This window comes from Lissotriton vulgaris, chromosome 4_1 (genome assembly GCF_964263255.1).
Source record: "Lissotriton vulgaris chromosome 4_1, aLisVul1.2, whole genome shotgun sequence".
Lineage (NCBI taxonomy): Eukaryota > Metazoa > Chordata > Amphibia > Caudata > Salamandridae > Lissotriton > Lissotriton vulgaris.
The window spans coordinates 1,807,868,851-1,807,893,035 of NC_141691.1; the positions used below are offsets into that span (position 1 = coordinate 1,807,868,851).

Genomic DNA, 24,185 nt, shown 5'->3' on the forward strand with positions numbered 1-24,185 from the left:
GGCTACCAGTTCTATCGGCATAACGCAAGTGACAATTTCTATCTAACTGAAATGCTATCAAAGAAGATTTCTATCTCACTAAATTATCTGCCCCTCACTTGACTTTCTCTCACAGAAGAGATATTTCCTGTATTTGTTGTTTTTATTTGGTCAACAATGCTTGAACCTGTTGTACATCAATGTTAAATACAAATTGATAACTTGCAAGGCTGGCAAAACTGTAGCATTCCTCAGGACAATTGACAATCTTTGAGAAAACATCTGCATCTCTAAGAATCACCAACAATAGACATTCAAGAATGTTGCTTTGTTTGATGTCAGCTTGGGTTTTGAGATCTGTTGTGACATCATGCGGTAGACGACCCCTTTAATACTATTTTTTGTGAGGGGACCAGAACCACTCCCAGTCAATCGTTAGTTTCTTCTGCTCCTCCCTGGATTGTCAGACTGAGGAAAGAGCAGGTAATTGGAGCTCTGAGGGAATTAAAACTGATTTGGTGTGATGGATGGTGTCATTGCTGCACACACCCCAGTGTTGTGGCAGAAGTGGAATGTTGTGCACAACGGAGGAGGCAATCTGCATAAAGGAAAATCATGTTACTTTGTTTAAGTGGCATATTAATCAATGTGGATGTGAGTTCACCATAAAACATAATACCACAAGCTTGTCAAAGTAAAACACACTTCTAATAATTTAAACCTAGGTTCAACCCCTGTGTAGCTATTGCACAGAACAGACAGGCTTAATTTAGAAAAATGTGTAAAGTATTTAGCAATATTAAAACAATTCAAAAGTCAAAACAGAACACAATAAAAATCCCACAACCTGTGGTGTGACACTCGGGGTGACTCACAACTTCCCTTGCGTAATTACTCTTATGGTCCCGAGTCCCGCCGCATGTTTATATTCAGTCTTCTTTTGAATGGGTGCCCGTGGTGGCCGAGAGTGGTCAGCTGTGATTCAAGTGGCTGAGGCAGTCGTGGTCGCTACAGTCTTGGGTGATCTTGTATCCACAAATAAATTGTTTTGTATCTTACTTGCTTCGAGAGTTTTGACCCATTACACAACCAAATAGTTAAAACTGAGAAAAATGTAATGAGAAAAATCACACCAAAACAACAGAAATTCAATAAATAATAATAACAAGGGCATAAAGGGTATGATGTTTTAAAGATTTAGAGCAAAAAGCACCAAGATAAAGTAAAACCCCAATCAGTTGTCGCTGTTCGTTGTTGACCGAGGCCGATGAGAAATTTAAGGTCAACCACGATGGAACATGGGTTGGATATTAAGAGAGGGTTCAAGATTTTATACCTCATGACTTATTCTCTGAAATAGAAGTCAAAACCGTCAGAGGCAAGGTTGCACTCTTGATCCCACAAAGTCCTTTCAAAGTTAGAGAGGGGCTGGTTGAGTTCATGCTGAATCTGTTCATTTTGGTGGGATAAGCTTCAAGCTGGAGAAATCCAATTTTTGCATCTGCTGAAGTCCTTGCATCCGACAGACACTTTTATCACCTTCACCAGGTAAAAATGTCTACCTTTGGACTCAGTATTTTCTATAGAACTCAAATTCCTCCAGCAGGGCAGTCCTGGAGCTGTGTCTGAGGAATTCCTCTTGAAATTGGCTACTGTTGCTGCAACGCGCCGCTGGAGTTCCTGAGGTCTTAGAATTCCCAAAAGTTTCTAAAGATGAACTTTTCTGAGATTCTTGAACATCTCTTCTCTATACTTTTAAGGCTCTCAGGACCAGCAAAGGCCACCAGCAGAGCCCAGTCCAGTTCCTGCTGATACTGGTCAACAGGACTCTTTAGGAAAAATACCTCTTGCAGTTTGTTGTGTCTCTGTAGCCACACAGGAGGTAAGCCAACTGTCCATTGGAGTCCACTTCTTGGTACAAATGGGAGCAGGATCAGCCCTTCGGGTCTCCTCACAGGTCTCAAATCAATCAATCAATCAATCAATCATTTCATTTGTAAAGCGCACTACTCACCCGTGAGGGTCTCAAGGCGCTGGGGTGGGATGGGGAAAGCTGCTACGTCTCGAAAAGCCAGGTCTTGAGGAGTTTTCTGAAGGTCAGCAGGTCTGCCGTAGGTGGATGGGAAGGGTGTTCCAGGTCTTGGCAGCAAGGTGGGACAACGATCTGCCATCGCCAGTACTCTATTGTTCTTCTGCATGTCCAGCAAGAGTTCTGATGAGCTGTGGGCGAGGTGCCACTTTGTAGAATTCATTAACCACTGGGCTAGGGGGGTCCTGGACACTCACTAATCACTGAGGGAAAAGATACCAAGGGCAAACCCTCCCAATTATGTTCCCCATCCTGTTTGCCTTACTGCAAACTTTCCCACACTACTAGGAGACAAATCCAATCCATCATGGCAGAATATTTCTGACCCTGAAGGGAAAGTGTGTACCAGTCTGCTTAGGAAAAAGGGCAACTTCTCCTCAGCTATTCCAAACTGGTTCTGGGGCCAGCTCTCTGTCCAACTGGGCTGGTGCCAAACTGGCTACAGAGGGCCTATGGAACAAAAGGCTTCTTTTCTCCAAATTACCCATTACTCTTCGGAATGGTAGGGCAGGTCTCATCTTGGTTCCTTTCAAGTTAATAAAGTACCTGGACCCTTCTCATTTGTCCTTTTTGGGCTGAGAGAAGTCAAATTACTAATCCCCAGGTCTTCCTGTCAAAAGGGCTAAGGCTTCATTCCTGTTCTGGCAGCACTTAATTAAAGAGAAGCACTTACAGGATGCAGCTGCTGGCTTATGGTAATTAGCTTCAAAATTAAAGAGTGAGGCCCACTACTCCAAGAGGCAGGGTTCCATAAACAACATAAGCATCAACAATAAAATCAATTGGAGGAATCTATTCTTTCACCTCATACGTACTGCACTTCTTACAGTGCATGCATTCCTTTGTACCCATCTTGAAAAGGACCCACAAGACAATTATTAACAATCAGTATTTAATGTATCAAACCATATAGAGAAATGTATACAGTTACATAAAGTCAGGTGGAAGGGGTGGGGAAAGATGTAGTGGCTGCCTGAGAAGGGCCCTGGCACTTGCATTTTTACCAATTAAGCACTGTGAATGTACAGTGTTTTTTTTAACTCAGATTCTCCCAGAAAGTGAAGTAACTCATCCCAGGATTAATTGGCATCTGTTTGACTAGCCCTCTCTGCAGGGTCATACACAATTTGATCACCTTCATTTGTTTTATGAACTAGTTTTTGTTGTTTTAAAGGACTCTGCACACTTTGCTAAATTGCTTGTGCTCTCTCCCTTAAACATGGTAAAATTGGCTTAGACCCAATTTGCACATTTAATGTACTGGTAAGCTCCTAGTAAAGTGGTACTACGCGCCCCCAGGGCCTATAAATTAAATACTCCTAGTGGACATGTAGCATTTCTTGTGCCACCCACTTAAGTACCCTTTTCAACATGTCTAATGCCAGCCATTGCAGGCTGTTTGTGCGGCTTTTAATCTGTATAAGTTCTCCTTAGAATAGGCCTTAACCACATGGCTGCTAGGCGTTTTCCCGTCCTGCGCTAAAAAATATAAAACACCATAAATCATGACGAGCTGGCCTTGTCATCCGCGCACGGCAGGTAAGCGCCATGACGAGCCCAGCTCGTCATTAGCTTCGAAGGGGCTAAACATCCTTAGGGCGGGGTGCAGTGTATTTAAAAAAATTGGACACTTACTTTTAAGTTCTACATGCCCTGGTATAGAAAAACTCTTTAATTCATTTTCAGTACTGCAAGCCCTACCTCTCCCATGGGATAACATTGGGTTGCCTTATTGCATTTAATATGTGATAACTTCTAATTGGTAGCAGGTAGGAATGTCAAAATTAGTGTCTAAACAATTGTAATTTAAAACCCTATTTAATGGTAAAGTTGGATTGATTTTAAGTCACAGGTCAGAAAATACTACTTTTAGAAAGTTGACATTTTCTTGTCCTAACCATTTGGTGCCTGCAGTCTGAATCCTGGGTCACATGACTAGGTGTAGCTGGCATTTGGTCTTTGTGTATTGCTCCCAGACAGTGTGGCAAGGGGGAATATGTATTGGCAGGATGGGCCATCTCGGACTTCATAAGGGTGAGGAGTTGTCACCGACCACACATACTCATCACAAAGCCTCTACATCAGCACTCTCACAAAGTGATTCACACTAGTTCTTTGTGCCCAAGACAAGCTGTGGCCAGGGCAGGGAGGCAGGAAATTCTAAACATTTCTTGGGTGGAAACCTCCAGAGCCTTTTCCAACTTCTAAGATTGCACCAAGTATAAATATTGGTCCCTCAGACCCAACTCTTCAGGACACATCTGTGCCTCTGAAAAGACTCAGAAGAAGGAGTGAGTTACATCTCTGCTGGCATACAGACTTCTACACTACTCCCCTGATATTTTGCTGGTGTGCTGCCTACTGTCTACTTGTTGAGAATGAGACTGGACCTTCATCTTTCGTTTCACGCTGAAGTGACTCCAAAGTATTTTTTATAGAACTCAAAATCCTCCAGTCGTTTGACCTTTGACTCCAAAGGTCAAACGACTGACGTCCTGTTCTGAGCTACAGGGACATAACCAGCTTCAGAGTCCTCCCTGCATCTGCCCAGCAGGCCTGTTTCCTGTACATGCCAATGGGCCTGCCCGAGTCCTGCTGTTGAAGTGAGTTTGTAATCCCCAAGCGGTGCCCTCTAGGTCCTGGACCCTTGGTGTGGCATTGGTTTAACCTCCACTTCAAATAAAGGAGAACTTCTGAAATTTGGACTCTTCAAGACTATGAACAGGCCTGTTTACGGCATGATCTTGCTGCCCACCAACGGGAAGCTCCAGGGTATCTAAGTCTATGACACAGCGACTACCAGCAATGCCCGGCAACTCAAAATCTGAACTTCTTGCTACAGCATCAACATGCCACAGTGACTGCCAATGCGACTCTCCAGCATGAAAGCCTGCAACGCCTGACAGGATCTCCCTGCTACGGTTATATCTGTCCGTGATGCCCAGCCTGCTATTCTTGCTACATCAACAACCATCTGCAATGCTCTCACTGCTCCTCGCGAACAGTCCACCACAAATGGAACTCTTTGTGCTGGAATTTTGAAGGCAACTATTTCAGAGGGACTAACCTGTTACCTGTATCCACCCCATGCTACATTGTGGTCAGCCTGAACTGGTGACTATCAACCAGTCTCTCCCGACAAGATAACAGTGTGTGGTGGTTTGAACTTTTTGGCAATCTACTTACCTTAAATCTTTGAAATTGCAAATCTCCAGTTCTACTCATTGGAGTTTTTGTTTTGATTTTAAATAATTTATTACATTTGTCCCTATTTTTCTACATTAGTGTGCAATTTTTCTTGTGTTGTGTTTTCACTTTATTACTGTTTGAGTGCTGCTTAACTACTTTACATATTGCCTCTAAGTAGTTAGGCATCACTGCTTTTGTTCCAAGCTACCAGAGGGATAAGCACAGGTTGATTTAGGGTTTGCTTGTGTTTCATCTTGACAAGAATTGTGGTTGCTGCTTGAGCAGGGTTTCATCGCCCTCAATCATAACCCAGTTCCTACAATATCCTAACTGCAACAACAGTGCTCTGGGCATTGTCCTGTTTCTGGTCCTTCCACGTTCTTGGACCAACACACTATAACTCACTTAAGGATTATCAGAACCAATCAAAACTAAAGGAGTTTGAAACAAAACAAACGAAAAAGGCGGCCTCTTGAAACTTAAAGATTTAACTAATAGTGCTAATATGTCCATCTTTTAAGCCAACCTTCAGCTAGGAGTTGCTTGTTACACTGTCTTATTGTATGCGACTTGTGCTATACTGTATTGAGTTGCTAAATTGCTCTCTCGGTCCTTGCCCTTCATACAACAGCTTGTTCACCCATACCATTTAGTACCACATTGTTTTTTTGAATTTTGCTCAGTTAGTCTAATGTCCTATGTAATAAAACGAAAACATGTCCAAATGTACAATATTGCTATCTAAATGGTATTTGCTACTACCTAAATGCAAGTCAATTCTATGCAGGACCCTTAGAAACAAATAAAGGATGCTATTTAGATAATGTGGTCTATTGAAATCTATCTTGATTTAAAAGGAGCCCGGTCTTTGTCCATGGTATTATTCTTTCTGTTATTCCTCTTTGTTATGGCATTAGTTTAGCAATGCATGTGCTTGGTGGTTGCTTTGAGTTTTCGTTTTTTTTCTAGGAGCTAACAGTGTATATTATGTTTTACACCAACGCTTCTATGCACTGTTTTTCTGCCGTTGCTCAGCACCGGCAGTTTTTTAAAGCAGGTGCCGAAACCGGTCCCTATCAGGCTCTCCATTTTTACTCTCAGGGTGAAAAAAACAAACCTTAACTCTGCAATAGTACAGCCCATAACTGCCTGTGATGTAACCTCACAGAGACTCGTTTTCCAGGTTTTTATAGCGCAAACTTGGAGTGCTTTACATGAGCACCAGTTACATTACACAAGCACATATTCATTTTTCGGATCACAGGACATCAGGCTCGAACCTGTTTCCTCAGCTCGAACATCGTCCGCTCTAGCCTTACGCTCACAATAGCGAGTAGAATGTTCAATATTCTATACAACAAAGCCATAGTTGTTGCTTATTTATCTTATACAAGTTACAACCATTGACAAAGCCCAGGGGCGGCTCTAGGGTCATGGTGGCCCTGGGCAGGGAGCGTAGGTAGGGGACCCCGGAAGAGGGGGTCCGGGTGGGGCAGAGCGCGGAGGCCAGTAAAGAGGGGGGGCGGGGGTGGGGGGGTCAGGGTGTTTAGAAGTGGAACTGAGCCGAGGCCGCCAAATCCCTGCCAGGGGCCCCCACACAAATATGTATCCATCCTCAGAGGATAAATATATTAAGGATATATATTGGTGTGGTGGCCCCTGGGGTTTGGTGGCCCTGTGCAGGTGCACAGCTTGCACATGACTAAGGCCAGCCCTGCAAAGCCAAAACTCCTGGCTTGTTGTATGTGTAATGTTACTTGTTGTGTTGCGGGAAGTGAAATAATAAAAAAGCCGGTGAATAAATAAAGAGTATGCCTGTAGGTGACGAAAAAGAAGAAATTATGGAAAGGAACACACACAAAGGATAAGCCCAATCGAAAACCTGCACAGAGTTAATGTGTAAGTAGAAGTAAAGAAGGTACACAAAACAGTAACTTGGCAGTTAAAGGTGTGTCACTGCATTTGAATGTGCTATGCAATTAACTTGGCTATTAAACTTTTGTGAAGGTTTTTTCACGTGGAAAGAAATTAAAAGGGGTAGTGGGTTGCGATTCATTTCAAGTCAGTTATGCTCATTTATTTCCTCTCCGATGTGTAATGAACGCACACTCAAAATGGGGACTTGCTCACTGTCAAACATGTTGAGAACCCCCCCAAAAAAACATTAAAAAAAGATTTACAGGACAATTTTGCACTGATTTGATACCCTCTTCTCCTCTGCCTGATCATGAAACCGGTGTTCTAAGCGTTAAATCCCCCATATCCTGGCCAGACAGGCCATCAATTCCACCGGCCATTTCCCCGATTGGCCCTCGGAGGCCGGTTTTGGAAGCCAGGACTCCTGGTGGCGCTTCTGTCACTTCCCCCAGTTCCACGGGATTACCTTCAGCGGGCAGATGTGATTCTAGAGAGAGGGAGGGCGGGGAGGCGAGAAAGAGCATCAGAGATGGAGAGAAAAGTGAAGGAGAGGGAGAGAGACTGCAGAGCGATGGGTGGACATATAAGTATACAGCAAGGAGAGGAGGCGCGCCTGCTGGTTTAAGCAGTGTTTCAAGGCTGCTCTTTGCACACTGCACTTGCGGCTCTGGGAGACGCAGCCAGGCTTGGTGAACTATACAATGATTCCAAGAAAAAATGTCAGCATGCCACAGGCAGCAAGAGGGATGCAGACGGATCCGCCCAGGGCGGGTAGTCTGTGGTTTTCTGTTCTGGGCAGCACTCACTGGCCTGCTGTTCTGGCCTTTTACCACGACGTATTGCTGAGAGAAAGAAAACATTCCTGATTCATTCTGTCTAAATTATCATTTGAAAACCTATGTTTCAGTAATGTGTGGCTCTTTTTGAACTGGAGTTTTTGACATGCTTTTTCTTGGGGGTGGCAGTAAGGGGTTTGTGGGGAATCGTCATTGCTGTCAGAAAGTTAAAAGCTGCTTCACTCTGAGCTGTAAAATTTGATATTATTGCACAGCACGAATCTCTACCGTGGTCCGCACCATTTCGCGGAACTGCGCTGTGTTTCCGCGGACAGGAACAGAATGCCCGTGTTCCCTCGGCCCTCCGGCCCTCCACATGTTGATGACTGAAAAATATTGGGGGGGGGGGGGGGGGGGGGGGGGGGGGCTAATTTTTCCGAACTTAAGACAGAGTGGCTGTAAGAAGGGGTGAAACCACAACAAAAGCCTTATTTACAACTAAAAGCCTCATTTACAACTTAATGGTCTTTTAAAGACCTGTTAAGTACTCGGGTGCGGCTGCAATTAGATGCACGCCAGCCCGCGAAGTTGTCTTCGCCCGGGCTGACACACACGACGGGGGGGGGGGGGGGGAGGGGGGGGTGGCTGAAGCTCCTTGAGCTCAATGGGTGTTGCGCAGGGTCGGATTGGGATCACAATTCGGCCCGGGCACTGACGAAAAAAGTGGCCCACATTCAAGAGGCGTGGCCCATATTTAAGGGGCGTGGCCCACATTCAAGGTGCGTGCCCTTTCATGAAACACCATTTGCACAGACAAGGAATGAAAGTGGGAGGATACTGTTCTTGCACAGGACACAGGGCCAAGGTGACAATGGCCCACACGCTGAGCAACTAAAATAAATAGCAAGGCCCCTTTCTGTCACAAAATTATTCCAGCCCTCCAGCACAGGAGCACCTGAAAAGCAGCATAGCCCCTGCTATTACTAACCTACTTAGCCCTCCCTAGACCTTCAGCTCAGGAGCACATGAACAGAGGTAAGGCCCCTGCAATTAGTAAATTAATCAGCCCTCCAGGCCTCGGGAAAATGTCCTGGCAGGGGAGCACAAAACACAGCTTTCTGGGTCATCCAAGGTAGCCAGGGGGGTGGCTGAGGTGAAGCTGGAGCATGGGAAGTGCCTTCCCAGTGTGTTCTGGCAGTTTGAGTGTTTACCATTTATTGTAGTATTACCCTTGTACCTGTGTATGGTACCCTTTTGTAACTTGCACAAGTCACTTTTCAATGGTATCACACTGTATGCTACCTCTCACTTTTGTTTGCTTTAGATACTTGCACAAGTGCCACCATTGCCTACGTAACGTTTGTTCTTGTGCTGGAGTGTCTGCCATTTATTGCAGTATTATGCATCTACTTGTACTTTGTACGCTTTTGTAACCTGCACACATATCACCTTTTCCTCCTGTAATGTACCGATTGCTACCTCATGTATTTTGGTTGCTCACCATTGTCACTTTTGATTCATGTAACTTAACGTTTGCTTTTGTAATTTGTCCACTTGTAATTTTTCTCCTCATGTATTATTGCTGTTCCTAGTGTGAAGCGCTCTGACACCTTCGGGTAAGGTCCGCGCTATATAAAATCGCATAAATAAATTAAATAAAAAAATTCCAAACATCACCTGGCCCCCACAGCAAGACCCATTCTTCGTCACCCACTATGCCCTGAATGTGAAGGGCTGTGGGTGAGGTGTTAAGACTAACACCGTTTCTGGGCTGCATGGGCCCCAGGGGGGCCGAGGGGAAAATGGCTGAAAGGCCTGAGAAACACCTGGCCACCAAGGGAGGCCGATTCTTGCAATCACCCCTCCCCAGCCCAGCCTCAGCTTGATTGCTTGGCAGGGCAGGGGTGGAGGAGAGGCCCCACAGCTGACAATCGTCCGGCGAGGCTGCTTTCATTTTCTCTGTCTGTCTCCATGCACTCTGTGGGCCGTTTTTTTTCTCCCCTTTTCCTAGTCCACTCTCTGTGGGCTGGGACAGGGGAGAAAAAAACGGCCCACAGAGGGCTCTGAGGCACCGGCCCTTCGGCCCATGCCCGAATGCCCGCCTTGCCAATCCGCCCCTGGTGTTGCGCGCCTGCTGATGGGTGTACACACGCGCTGCCGCGGCATCGCTTACTCAAAATCACCGTTTGTAGGAACCGGGGGCATAAAAAGTCCGTGATTGTTGGATCTACAAGCTGGCACGATCCCATGTCAAGATATCCGAAGAAATCAGGAGATGTGTCGATACATTACTGATTTGCGTGTTATTCAATAACGAGAAACTGAAAGCGCATCGCAGCACCAACTACCCGAGCTCTTTTCACATTTTTCCCCCTCATTTCATAAGCACTGTGTCAGTGTCACGTCACCTTGGTCAATTGAGAGCCCCATATCAAATAACGCATTACGGTCCTAATTGTGAGTGGCCTGTAATAATCCCCTTTATTTCCCTTCTCTGGAATTATCATTACTCGGTCCCTTTAATCGCGGAATGGAGAGAATATTGTAGATGACAAGTTGTTTTGGGAAAATTGTGTGGGAATAAAATTTGCAATGCCGATTCTTCCTTGCCTTTTCCCTGTATTTCACCCGGAGCCTTCATCTCCCAGCAGCAGATGACATTTCCGGGTCAAACTGACTGGGATGCAGTATTCCCACAAAATGTATAATTCGGATGGGGCTAGTAACTCAGGTTAGCAGCCCCATCGAAGTTATGGGCCCCTTGCAATGAGGCCTACTGACCAGGAAGTCCACTTGGATGGAAAGAATGGAATGGTCCACAATGACCACTCTTCCAGCATGGGTTTCTCTAGTTAAACACTACATGCAGAAATCCATGTTTCAGGACTGGCTAAACCAAGCTATGAACCAACATTACCAGCATGCTGTCCAGAGGAGTAAATAATATGGATTCTGCGGGTACCTGGCTTGGCAAGGCATGTCTTCTGTTCTTTCTTGTGCCGCCCAGACTGCGCACTTCCATCACCAGAGCTTGCAGGGCTCAGCTTTTTCCTGGCATATTCTTCCTCGCTGACGGTGTGAAAACCGATGGGACTGTTACCGGCTTCAGAAGGAGTCTTGATTGGGGACACAGACTGGCTACTGGGACAGCCTGTGTCATCTGAAATAGAAAAAAGCAGACTTAGTTCAAATGCTCATCATTCCTTTGAGATGGGAAAGGTACATTTCTTGCTAGATTTATACATCACAGTCCTTTGCATAGTTTAAGAAAACAACATCAGATCTGGACAAGTAATTCACCACTTGAGTACATGACTACACTTAATTTGTGCATATGGATTGTCCATATAAAGCAACAGTGCTGAAAGAAAAATACTTGAAAAAAGGCAAAGACGAACGCCAAATAATTATGGTAGATATAGGATTCTGAGTAGACCGAGATTCCAAAATGAAGTTGCATCATAGTTAAGAAGCATAAAGCGATAGGGTTGTTCCAGTGAGTAGGAGACAGAAGTGAACAGGCATTTGCAATGCAATAGGTCTTGAGTTTGAGTTATTGGCATTGTAAATGACAATGCCTTTTTAAAAAAAAAAACAAGTAAATAAAAGTCCTTGTCATTTACAATTCCTATAGCTTAAACTCTTGCAAATGCGAGACCTATTGCATTGCAAAATCCATGCTATAGAAATAAAAAAAAAAGCGTTAGACAGGGCAAAGCTATTTGAGAAAATATTCCTCGGAGGCTGTAATTCAAGCCTTCAGAGTAACCACAAGTTACAGGGGATGTTGCAATGGGAGGTTACAAAATGAGACAAGGCAGTACTAAGGAGGGACTAATAAGTCTTTTAACCAATGAACAGCCACAGTTTACAGTGGACAATGACACAAGCCAATGAAAAAATGTAGGCGGAGCTTTAAGTCCCTACCTCAGAATAGCATGTGTCACAGAGTGGCGCATGCCCTGCCCAGTCTCAACCTAAAAAGGAACAGCTTTGCAACACAATAATTTGGTAAACAAGCCCACAAAGGGATCTAGGGAGAGAAAGACTTGCTGGAAAATAAGACTTTATTTGTCATAGTGAGCCCAGGAATTTGAATAAATCGGTTTGTTTTTAGAACCTTGAAGACAGTATAGTGGCCCTAAACTGAATATCTTGTTTGTTGGTTATACATTATTTTTCCTTCATTAATCAGAAAAGCTATAATTCAGGTCTAACAACACACTGTAAATGGTCGTCCTCGGAGTTCCTGCAAAAGTGTACGTGCAAAATTTCACATACTGCAAGGTACAGAGGCATAATAGTTGTCGATGATATTATGCAGCTATCCATAAAAGGACCAAAGTAATTGATCTGGTGTCCAATGGCAGTGTAGCAGGGTCAGATCAAACTAGATTTTCAGAATAACCACGTGAAATGCATTTACATTAAGGAATCTAAATGCACTTCATTTACATAGTCAGCAGCTATCTTTGAATCCTAAAATGGGTCCGGCGTTCTTGGACCTGCATAGTAAGTACCTCTCTGGTTCGAACTAATTTGAGCTTTCCAATATCATGAATTTGGTAACTTCAAGGGGAACTGTTTTCTTTTTTTCTGTACAACCAAACAACTCTAGTTTAGTAGACTCCATTTTTTATTTGAACAGATTTATCTATAGCCACTCTGGCACTCTTGGGTAGTTGGAATGGTATAATAAGCAAAGGGCTTGAAAATTAAACATTCTAACTTAAAGTTGGATATTGAGCACACTAGTTGAAATTAATGTATTTTGAAATGTATCCTTAGTTACACAATTGTGGCCTTTTGGCTCTAAAGGTACCAGGCACATTCCAACTCAGTTGAAGCATCAAGCATGCAAAGTGAGATCACACTGAGACTGTGTTAAGTGATCTACATTAGATCTCTTACATTCGTCTCATTAATTGACCAGATGGTCAAACAGTATTCGTTTACACTTGCCAAAAGATTGTGTGGTATGCAGTTTTGGTAAAACTCCAACATGAGTGAACTTTGTGTCCTATCTCACTTACGATGTGTCCCTTGTTTGCTGATAATTGAGCAGGATTTTCCCAAGTGATGGGACGAGATTAGGCAAGAAAGTGGATTATGATTTGGAGTGGGCAGTCGCCCACCAGAAGGAATAATAAAACTAACTTGGCAGGATATACGCCAAAGAGTCACTAAGTTATCTTGAGCTCAAACCTTAGGTAGCTATGGAACAGAGTAGACAGGCTTAACTAAGGGCAATGTGTAAAGTATTTATGCAGTACCAAAACATTATTAAAGTAAAAACACCAAACAGTAAAAAGTCCCAAACCGAATTAGAAAAATAGAGTAAAATGTAATAAACAAAATGATATCAAAACAACAAAAAAATCAATAAGAGGAAGTGGAAATATGAACTTTAAAAAAAGATTTAAGTGAAAATAGCGCCATAAAGTGCTAAGTACCTATGATAGTCTATGGAAGCAGTGAACTGTGACCAAAGCGCAATTTCAGGCTGCCCGCAATAGAGAATAGGTTAAATATACCAAGCGGCTTTGTCCCAGTCAAAAATGTTACCTTCTTCTACTCTTTGTTATAGTTCTCAAAGCGGACACGCCTGAACCTGTATCCAATGAAGTTGCATTAAAATCGGAGACATTCGCTGTGAGGTCATACTGACGATTCAGAGCTCATAAATCCAAAAAGTTCAATCAGTCGCACCCTTTCAGGGTTCCTGGAGCAGCTCTTATTGGTCACTTCTAAGGCTTCCAGGGCCCTCACAGACAGCACATAGGGTTCACGACTCACTATAGCAGAGCCCAGTCTATAACCAGTTGTAACTGCTCCACTGATCACTTCATTAAAAATGCCGGTTGCAGTTTGTTGTGTCCCTGTACCTACATAGGCCCTGGGATTTCACTTCTCAGTCCTGAGTATAAGTGAGATCAGGTCCAGACCTTCAAATCGCCACACAGGACACAGACAGCAGGTTCAGTCTTCTTCTGACCGTTTTATGGTTCAGAAAGTATATTTGGGAGATCCAGGTGAGATACCAGCTTTGAAGTTTTCACTAGTGGATGGGGGTGACTCCTAGATACTCATTACCCGATGTGGAAAAAGTTTCTGGGGGTAACCTCCCCACTTTTGCAGATCACCCTATTTGCCTTACTGTATACTATCACACATTGCACAATTCTAAGGGAAATCCAAGGTGCCACAGGCCATCTGTTCATGGATGGAGTTTGTGTCCCAGTCAGTGGTGTATTTAGGGAAATGAGTAGTCCTAAACTACACCACTCTGCTGGTTCTGGGGCTACCCCACCCTCATAATGGTACTTAGCCAGACTGACTACTATGTTTTTTCACATCTCAGGTCTCTCCCTCCACTAAGCTACAAATAGGCAGGCCTATGCTCTGTCCCTTTCAAGTTAATGAAGTTTCTGGAACTCTGCCTATTAGTGTTCTTGAGTGAATGGAGGATAATATGCCCCACACCCAGCCCATACTGTCATGTGGCTTAAGCCAATATTCTGCTCTGGGAGAAGGTTCACACCTCATTAAGATCAAAAACCTTCTGCGCAGCTGCTGACAGGCTAATGCAATGTAGCCTCTAATAGATTTAGGCCGGGAAAAACAACTTTGTAAAAGTTAGTTTCCTAAATATTTGGCAAAAATCTAACTTCGCCATTGCATTGAACTTGTAATAAATATTAAAAATGGACTATGATTGATTATTCTAACTGATTCCTGTGAAACGTTACAGATTAAAGTTTAGAATTCGCACTTCAACACTGTCCAGGATCCACCAATAGCTCTGCTAGTAAAATAGCTTTTGGATACTTGCCACTGTAGGAACATGCTAACTTGATTTTCGCAGATGTTCCACTTTCAAATATCAGGTACACTACCTTGTGGGCAACAAAGGTGTACTTAGGGGTGACTTAGTAATATTTAAAAGCTGGGTTTCCGAGCTGCTGAATGGGGTTATTATGACAGGTTTAACAGCTGGTTTTTAGGCGGCTGCAGTCAGTCTACACATAGTAGTTCTGAATCCGTGCTTAGAGGCAAATTCTGTTGATGTCACAATAGGTGCTGCAGTCCATAGGTGGCATTTAACTTCCCGGCCCTTGATGCATTTTCCTACAGCAAATACTAGGGCTTTCTAGGCAAGTCAAAGAGATCAATCCGAGGTAAGCCAATTTAACCATGTTTAAAGAGGAGCAGAGGCACTTTATTCCTGTTTAGCAGGGGTTAAGTGCGCAGGGTTTTATGTTCAACAAAGCAGATAGGCAAACATTTGGGGGGAAAGTACGCCAACAATGGTCTTTTCCTAAAGATTGCAGGAAAGCTACAAAGTGAGAGCAGGAATACGTAGGCTCATTGGCCAGGAATCGGGGGAGCTCTGAAGATTTTCATTTCTAACCAATGGATGATGCTGGTTATGGACAGGAATCCTGGTAGGCTCCGGTGTGGAGATTTTATCTGTCTGTGATAATAGCCAGGACATCTGTGTTTTTATGCAGTATAGGATTCATCAACTCCACAAACCTGCAGCACAGATATGAAGGCACTTTTCCAATCTTCATTTATATTGGGGAATTACATGCCTTTGAGAAAAACAAACTGTTGTTAGATAATGGCAGTGATGGTGGTAGCAAGCAAAATGATTGAGAGATGTGGGAAAGTAGATATCCCTGAGGTGGTGCAGAGGGCCTTGAAGTGTGTTTTAGAAGTTCAAAGGCAGTTGATGAAGGGCTTCTATTGATGGTGGCATATCATCTCAGTTGTGGATATAGAGTAATTGTTTTCCAACAGTGGTTTACATGTACAAGAGCCCATGCAGGATGCAGTAGTCCACAGTTAGAGCAAGATTGAAGATGGGTAATAATTCTGACAGTCTCTGCAAATAAATGAGTAATGTTCTGACCACTGATCTCTTTGTTGCAGGCTTAGGGCTGTTGGGCGTCACAATCAAGCTTGTAAGTGGGATGGGTCATTTTTGCCTGTATTTATGAAATGGCTTGGATCCAAAGTAAATGTTTTAAGGTGTGGTATCCAAAAAGTGTCTGCATCAAGTCCTACTCTTTTCAATATTTATATGATACTCCTAGCAAACTTCATCCAAAGCCAAGTATTCACATTCCTGTTTTATACTGACAAGACACACACCATGGTGTTGGTTGCAAAAGCTTCAGTTGTGCCTGTGCAGAGCTTTCAAAATTGCATGAGAACAGCGGCAGAATGGATGAATACTTATTTGCTCAAATGGAATGGACCTAAGACAGAGCTGCTGCTGTTCGGAGGTGCATCCCTGACCTAGTTCTCTGATTAGTGGCCAACGTAAGTGGGTCCTGCCTGCCTTTCCTAAAGAAGCAGCTTAGAAAATTGCCAATTTTGATGGCTACAACATTATATTTGACTAAAAAATTGAAGTTATTAGGTCCTCATGTTTCTGTTAGTTACGGATGCTCCGTAATGTACTGCCACTTTTACGTGAAGGCTCTCAGTGAATGGTTGTCTGCCAAAGTACATTACTGCGTGTTGACTCTTGTAATTCCTATTGTTTAGGACTTTAGAAGAAAACTATTCAGAATATACTACAGATCTATAATGTTGCAGCCAGGGCTGTACTTGGTATGCCTCTCCACAGTCACACTGAAATCTTCATTGACTTGTGGTGCAGCCCTCTGATTCTAATACAGGGTTTCCAAAAGAAAGAACCGATTTTCATCAAATTAATTCAATCCATATTGATTTGTTATTCTCCCTGTCAATGATTCCGTTCTATTGAAGCAAGGCTACAAGTGGTCCCTCATGTTTGACACTCCGGGTTGGTAGTAGGCCTTTTTAGGTCGAGGACCTAAAGGCTGCGCTTGCGCAGTCTGGGGTCGGAGAATTAATGTCCCTTAGTAGCGCTTTGGAACCCGCCTCCCTGCCCTTTCTCTCCTCCATTGGCTGGCTTCCTAAACGGAGGCCAGTCATTAGAGGAGAGATGCGTCACTCCGATTTAGCCCCGTCTTTTTCGGATTTCGGGGCGTAAGTTCTGCTGTTCTTTAGACAGTGACGTTGTCTGTCACTCAAAACAGCAAAGCCAGGCCCCCGAATCCGAAAAATTCGGAAGCTGGCGGGCGCCATTTTTTCTCATCTGCGGTGAGGTGAGGATCGATCGTCTTATGCCGCAGGACCCTGCCGCCGCCTCTTCTACCCAGTCCCCCACCCTCCTGTCCCCTGGGCGCCCGGCCACTGATGTGAGAAAGACACCTCTTTAAAATATAGGAAGAGGCATTCCTGGCATTGCTAACGTAGAGCAATTTAGAGTGCGCCCCAAAACCCCAAGTCGGAGGGGGGATCCGCGGTGAGGCAACAGTGAAACGCACATCGGTGCGGCAGGAAAACACTGCCATGATCTTACAAGGCACGAGTCCCCTCCCCAAAACTCGTGGGAGGGAGGGGGCTAGGGTCTGACTGGCACTGCATTTGTGGCATTAAACCAGAGCAGTGGTCATGTACTGGGCGCACACACGAGAAGGAATACATATTAAAACCTTCCTTACACCAGAAACAACAAAAGCCTCAAACAGTTTAAAACATGTACTGATGTTCAAAACATGTACTTTACGGTCTGAACAATTCTTGCACCAGCTCCCACGTGATGTAGAGTTCGAGCAGCAAGGAGAAGTCAAGGGAGAAGTTCCAGAATGTGAAAAAAATATATCAAAATTATTTGAAGGAGCAATGCACAGACGCTGAGCACACAGATTCATCTTTGCACACCTCTGCCCTCAGAGGCAGGGGAGACGGGCTCCATGTATGCATCCATTTGTATTAATTACTGGGAAATACATGCACAACACCAATGCGAGAGCGCAGCTTCTCTGCTCGAGCATGTACCCCATCCACGGACCCACCCGCACCACGTCACCATTCAAAGTGGGCAGCCCAAGTATAGCCCTACAGACCCGTGACCCGAGGACAAGCGCAAGCTCCTCTTTCACCCCAGTTCAAGGCTTCAGTTTTTCAACCACTTTCTCTACCGAAAATAGTCTAGTTTCCTGTTCGCGTCATTTGGTACATTACAATTCTCCATGCACCCCGTGGAAGTGTGGGCACCCCACGCCAGCTTCCCCAAACAGCAGAAGACCCCAGGCAGAGCTCGAGGTTACAGACATGAAACTATGAACGCAGGGGTCTGAGGTGGGGGGTCAGATGCCTCTACCCGGTCGAGGGCACGAGTAATGCCCAGGGGGCCATAAAACAATGGAAGCAAATGCGAGACATTCCAGCAGCAGAGCAGTCAAAGGACCGGGCACCGCCCTCTCACATGCCACAAACGACAAAACACCCACTGAGACCGGCTTGCATGCCGGACTCCCACCTGCACACGTTTGTGGCAAGAGAACAAGAGCAGGTACAAAGGAACACCTAAGGTGCCATCAAAGACAACTCAACAGCAGCGAACATTACACAAGGGGCACAGCGAACACGGACGAGTCCCAATCAGAGCACATACACAAGGAAAGCAAAGCCCCCAACACCACTGCAGTGTGAAAACCAACAGCCAGGCTCCTCAAGGGGCAGCTTAAAGAGCCCCGGAAAGGGCATACATCAATCTCCAGGATGGGTTACAGGGGGTTGATATCGGTGGATCTGCAGACAGCATGTTAGTCTGTGGATCTGCAGCTATGGTTTATGCTATGGAAACAGACAGCAGGTTACTCTGCGGATCACGGGCTCTGACGAAGTTACTATTCACACAGCTCTGATGATGCACCTCAGGCACGGGCTCACAGCTGTTATTATTCACACAGTTCTGATGATGCACCTCAGGCACGGGCTCACAGCTGTTATTCACACAGCTGTGATGATGCACCTCAGGCATGGGCTCACAGCAGATATTATTCACACAGCTCTGATGATGCACCTCAGGCACGGGCTCACAGCTGTTATTATTCACACAGCTCTGATGATGCACCTCAGGCACGGGGCTGACGCAGTTATTATTCACATAGCTCTGATGATGCACCTCAGGCCCAGGGCTGCCTGCAGTTATTATTCACACAGCCTGATGATGCACCTCAGGCACGGGCTCATAGCTGTTATTATTCACATAGCTGTGATGATGCACCTCAGGCACGGGGCTCAAAGCTGTTATTATTCACACAGCTCTGATGATGCACCTCAGGCACGGGGCTGACGCAGTTATTATTCACACAGCTCTGATGATGCACCTCAGGCACAGGGCTGACGCAATTATTCACACAGCTCTGATGATGCACCTCAGGCACGGGGCTGATGCAGTTATTAATCACACAGCTCTGATGATGCACCTCAGGCGCGGGGCTGACACAGTTATTATTCACACAGCTCTGATGATGCACCTCAGGCGCAGGGCTGCCTGCAGTTATTATTCACACAGCTCTGATGATGCACCTCAGGCACGGAGCTCACAGCTGTTATTATTAACACAGCTCTGATGATGCACCTCAGGCACGGGCTCACAGCTGTTATTATTCACACAGCTCTGATGATGCACCTCAGGCACGGGGCTGACGCAGTTATTATTCACACAGCTCGGACGATGCACCTCAGGCACGGGGCTGACGCAGTTATTATTCACACAGCTCTGATGATGCACCTCAGGCGCAGGGCTGCCTGCAATTATTATTCACACAGCTCTGATGATGCACCTCAGGCACGGGGCTCACAGCTGTTATTATTAACACAGCTCTGATGATGCACCTCAGGCACGGGCTCACAGCTGTTATTATTCACACAGCTCTGATGATGCACCTGAGGCACGGGCTCACAGCTGTTCTTATTCACACAGCTGTGATGATGCACCTCAGGCACGGGCTCACAGCAGTTATTATTCACACAGCTGTGATGATGCACCTCAGGCACGGGGCTGACGCAGTTATTATTCACACAGCTCTGATGATGCACCTCAGGCGCAGGGCTGCCTGCAGTTATTAGTCACACAGCTGTGATGATGCACCTCAGGCACGGGATCACAGCTGTTATTATTCACACAGCTGTGATGATGCACCTCAGGCACGGGGCTCAAAGCTGTTATTATTCACACAGCTCTGATGATGCACCTCAGGCACGGGGCTGACACAGCTATTATTCACACAGCTCTGATGATGCACCTCAGGCAGTTGGCTGACACAGTTATTCACACAGCTCTGATTATGCACCTCAGGCACGGGCTCACAGCTTTTATTAATCACACAGCTCTGAGGATGCACCTCAGGGCCAAGGCTGCCTGCAGTTATTAGTCACACAGCTCTGATGATGCACCTCAGGCACGGGGCTCACAGCTGTTATTATTCACACAGCTCTAATGATGCACCTCAGGCACGGGCTCACAGCTGGTATTATTCACACAGCTCTGATGATGCACCTCGGGCACGGGGCTCACAGCTGTTATTATTCACACAGCTCCGATGATGCACCTCACGCACGGGGCTGACAGTTATTATTCACACAGCTCTGATGATGCACCTCAGGCACGGGCTCACAGCTGTTATAATTCACACAGCTCTGATGATGTGGTGTGGGTGGACTGTTGAGGGCAGAGTGTTGAGGGCAGAGTGTTGAGGGCAAAGAGCAGAGTGTTGAGGGCAGAGTGTTGAGGGGAGAGTGTTGAGGGCAGAGGGCAGAGGGTAGAGTGTTGAGGGCAGAGGGCCGAGTGTTGAGGGCAGAGGGCCAAGTGTTGAGGGCAGAGTGTTGAGGGCAGAGTGTTGAGGGCAGAGTGTAGAGGGCAGAGTGTAGAGGGCAGAGTGTAGAGGGCAGAGTGTTGAGGGCAGAGTGTAGAGGGCAGAGTATAGAGGGCAGAGTGTTGAGGGCAGAGTGTTGAGGGCAGAGTGTAGAGGGCAGAGTGTAGAGGGCAGAGTGTAGAGGGCAGAGTGTAGAGGGCAGAGTGTAGAGGGCAGAGGGCAGAGTGTAGAGGGCAGAGTGTAGAGGGCAGAGTGTAGAGGGCAGAGTGTAGAGGGCAGAGTGTAGAGGGCAGAGGGCAGAGGGCAGAGTGTTGAGTGTTGAGGGCAGAGGGCAGAGTGTTGAGGGCAGAGTGTTGAGGACAGAGTGTTGAGGGCAGAGGGCAGAGTGTTGAGGGCAGAGGGCAGAGTGTTGAGTGCAGTAAGTGCGTCGGTTTGTGAACATATATCAGTATTGCAGTTAAATAGACATGGTCTCCACACGATCAGTACCTCCCTGACGGCTCGGACGACCGTCTAGAGCACAGCTTTCCAAACTGTGTGGCGCGACACGTTACTGTGTGGCGCCCCATGAGTAGGTGTGTCCCGCGATAAGCATGCTGTTTGGATCATCCCCGCGGGCCTTCCAGCAACAGGCAGAGTGGCGCTGCAGGGGCTCTAAGATGAATAACAACAAAGTCTTATTAGCACGTTAAATGGTCTTTTAAAGACCTGTGAAATGCTCGGGTGTGTGTGTGCCTGGGAGCCGTAATATTCCCGTCTGGTGTCAAACCCGGCGCAGCCCCCACTCCGTTTTCTTTTGATATAAATGTTGTAAGCTTGTGAGAACGAAGGGTCTTTGCGGGGTCGAAATCTTTTTTTGCACCTTGGGGCATGGATTGGTTTCAGAGGAGGTCTCGTGTGGGAAGAGCACTTTCTTTATAAGATGGAAGGACGAACAGGTAAAAAAAATGCTTACCTGCATATTACTACGGCGACTATGGAGATGGTGCTAAGTGAACACAAGGTTACACAATGAGAGAAAACTTAGACTATTGCGGTGGCTAAGGGGGAGGGAAATCGCTTGCAGGTGGAGCACACAGGAGGGGGTGAGACGAGGGCCGCATTTCGGCGAATTTGGGCCAGAGGACTGACAGGAGACGAAATATAACTTAAGGGGGGGAGCCAGGCTGCCAAGGAGGCTTTGAGATAAGGATGACGAGGGGGGGCTCCCAGGGATTCCTTGGGCATCCGGACACATCTGGTGGGTCAAGGGGGAGGTCGGTTGAGTGCCTGGCACTAATGGGTGCGCTATCCATAATGCATGGGTTCGCTAGTGGAGTCCTGGGTCTATGGGCAAACATGGGGTCGTTAGGGGTGGGGTAGGATCGGACCCCAACACTGGAAACGAAATTTGGCCTAAGAGGAGCGCCCAGATTGCAATAGGCAGTGCTGACATGGGGAAAACATGGACCCAGGGATGGCACATTTTGGGCCAGCTGCATCTCGGAGGCTTACCTCCTAGTAAAATAAACTGCAGTGTACTGGGGTGAACTTCATTATTTGCGCAAGTAATAAACACCTCGTGGCGATCCCAGGAGAGGATTGTGAGGCGTTGGTTTCACTGTTCTAGAAAGCCGTTATTCCTCTCCTATAAGGCACTGGTTTAACCTCCATAGGCTTTGTTTTCACTGTCCTTTTGTTTTCACTCTCCTAGAAAGCCGTTATTCTGGAAAGTACGTGCGTGTTCTATTTTTTACTTTTAGGGTAGAAAGGGTTGTTTGTTGCTCTGGGGAGGTGGTGGGAGAGAATCGATGTTAAATTTCCATTTGTTGGTTGATAATGTCTGGATGTGTGGAACAGGAGGGGCACGGAGGGCGGTGAGTGGTAGAACTGTCATGGTTGAGATGCTTGTGAGGGTTACAAAGTATGAGCAGAGCGCTGATGTTGGGGAGGCAGGTCACAGTGGGTTTATGTTTTTTATCTATCACTAGCAGTGGGCAATGAGCTATGAGAGTAGTTACGACCAATAGGCTGATTTAAAGGGTTAAATATGGAAATAAAATGGTTAGTTTCCTCCATTAGTTGACTGGTGTTATGTGGACAGATATAAAATGGCCTATGTTAATTGGACCCGTTTAATTTCTCTCTGTCGGGACTGAGTGGGCTAATAGCTGGATAACTCCCGTGCACAGTGGGCTGTCTCACCGGCCAACCTTGAAGCTGGCTGGGGTTCAAGGGTTCAAGTCTCATCAGGAACATAACAGAGGCTCAACATCCTGTGATTCCGGGAAAATCAGGTGAGATTTAAGTGATTTGAAATCTATTTTTATTATATATCAAGATTTTCACTTATTGCTGTAGCAAACATTTTTGTTTTGTGGGTCCTGACGAAAGCACAGACATATCGTTGTCCACATGAACTGAAACATGTTGACCACTTAGTAATGTGGCAGCTATTTGTTAAAACTGTCTTTTGCACTGTTTTTAGTTTGGGTCACGGTAGACAATAATAAATATTGGGTCTGTCGTGATTCAATTTTAATCTCACATATCACTGTTCCGCATACACTTCCCACACACTCCACTGCTCTCATCTGCTAATTCAGATAGTTATCTTCTCTCTGTAAAGAAAACATCCTCGGGCTCCTCCACCATTTTAATGGAGTTGTAGCCCTTAAAGTCACTAGATTGACTTCCAGAGGAGACCCAGGTGATGAAGCATGTCAACTTGTTGGTGAGTGATGGGAATCCGGGAACTTAATGAATATTTCCTGATTTTTTGGTATTTAGATATCGCGGTGTTGGTGTTCAAAAGGAATTTATAGTGTTCTCTATCTCTTTCTAGACCCTTGGATATTTTAGGTTTCTAAAGAATGACATACCGGCCGCCAAATTTATTTTTCTCCAAAGTGGTTCCCACAATTCCAATTTCAGAGAGCAATGCCCCCTGCAAACTGTAAATGCGGCCCAAAATCTCTAGGTAATGTCTTCAACTGCCCCATAACACGCCCTTTATTTCACCACAGTCACTCAAAGGTCAAGCTCACCGAAGCTCTGATTGAAAATGTCACTCAGGAAATTACTAACTTTTCTAAGATTTTAAGTTTATTCCACAATCCAGCACTGACATTCACAAAAACACATTGACTATTTTGGTGAGTTAATGTAACTTATTTTTACAGCCCCCTTGTAGTTTCCATTTTAGTATGTTTGTAATCTTCTTAAAAACCTAGTTGTTAGAAGTCTTGTAACCCGGCCTGAGGGGTCTTCCCAAATCCCCTCCAGTCGTCGGAGGGTGGGTGTGGACGAGTAATCAAGGCCAGGCTCACTAAAGTGGTGCAGGAGTGAGACAGAGTGCTGCAGAATGCATCATAGTTTCAAAAAATATGTGGATGTCCAGAGTGGGTGGTTATTTTAGCAAAATATACTGTTTCAAAATCTAAACATATGTACAGTGAAAACGAAAATCAATTAGTAACGATTGCACAAATCACAACCTCCCATGAAAATTGTAAGGCAAGGACAATGTAGTGATTGATCTATGGTCAC

General features: G+C 45.4%; 1 protein-coding gene across 3 annotated transcripts in view; it reads right to left on the reverse strand.

Annotated features, from left to right (window-relative positions):
- The window catches only part of SYBU (syntabulin), a 167,724-nt gene that overhangs the window by 103,867 nt on the left and 39,672 nt on the right, over positions 1-24,185 (reverse strand). For all 3 annotated transcript variants that reach the window (XM_086966132.1, XM_086966130.1, XM_086966129.1), the window contains exon 3: positions 10,913-11,110. In XM_086966132.1, the coding sequence (XP_086822258.1) occupies positions 10,913-11,110 (198 nt within the window). The remainder of the gene's footprint in view (positions 1-10,912; positions 11,111-24,185) is intronic.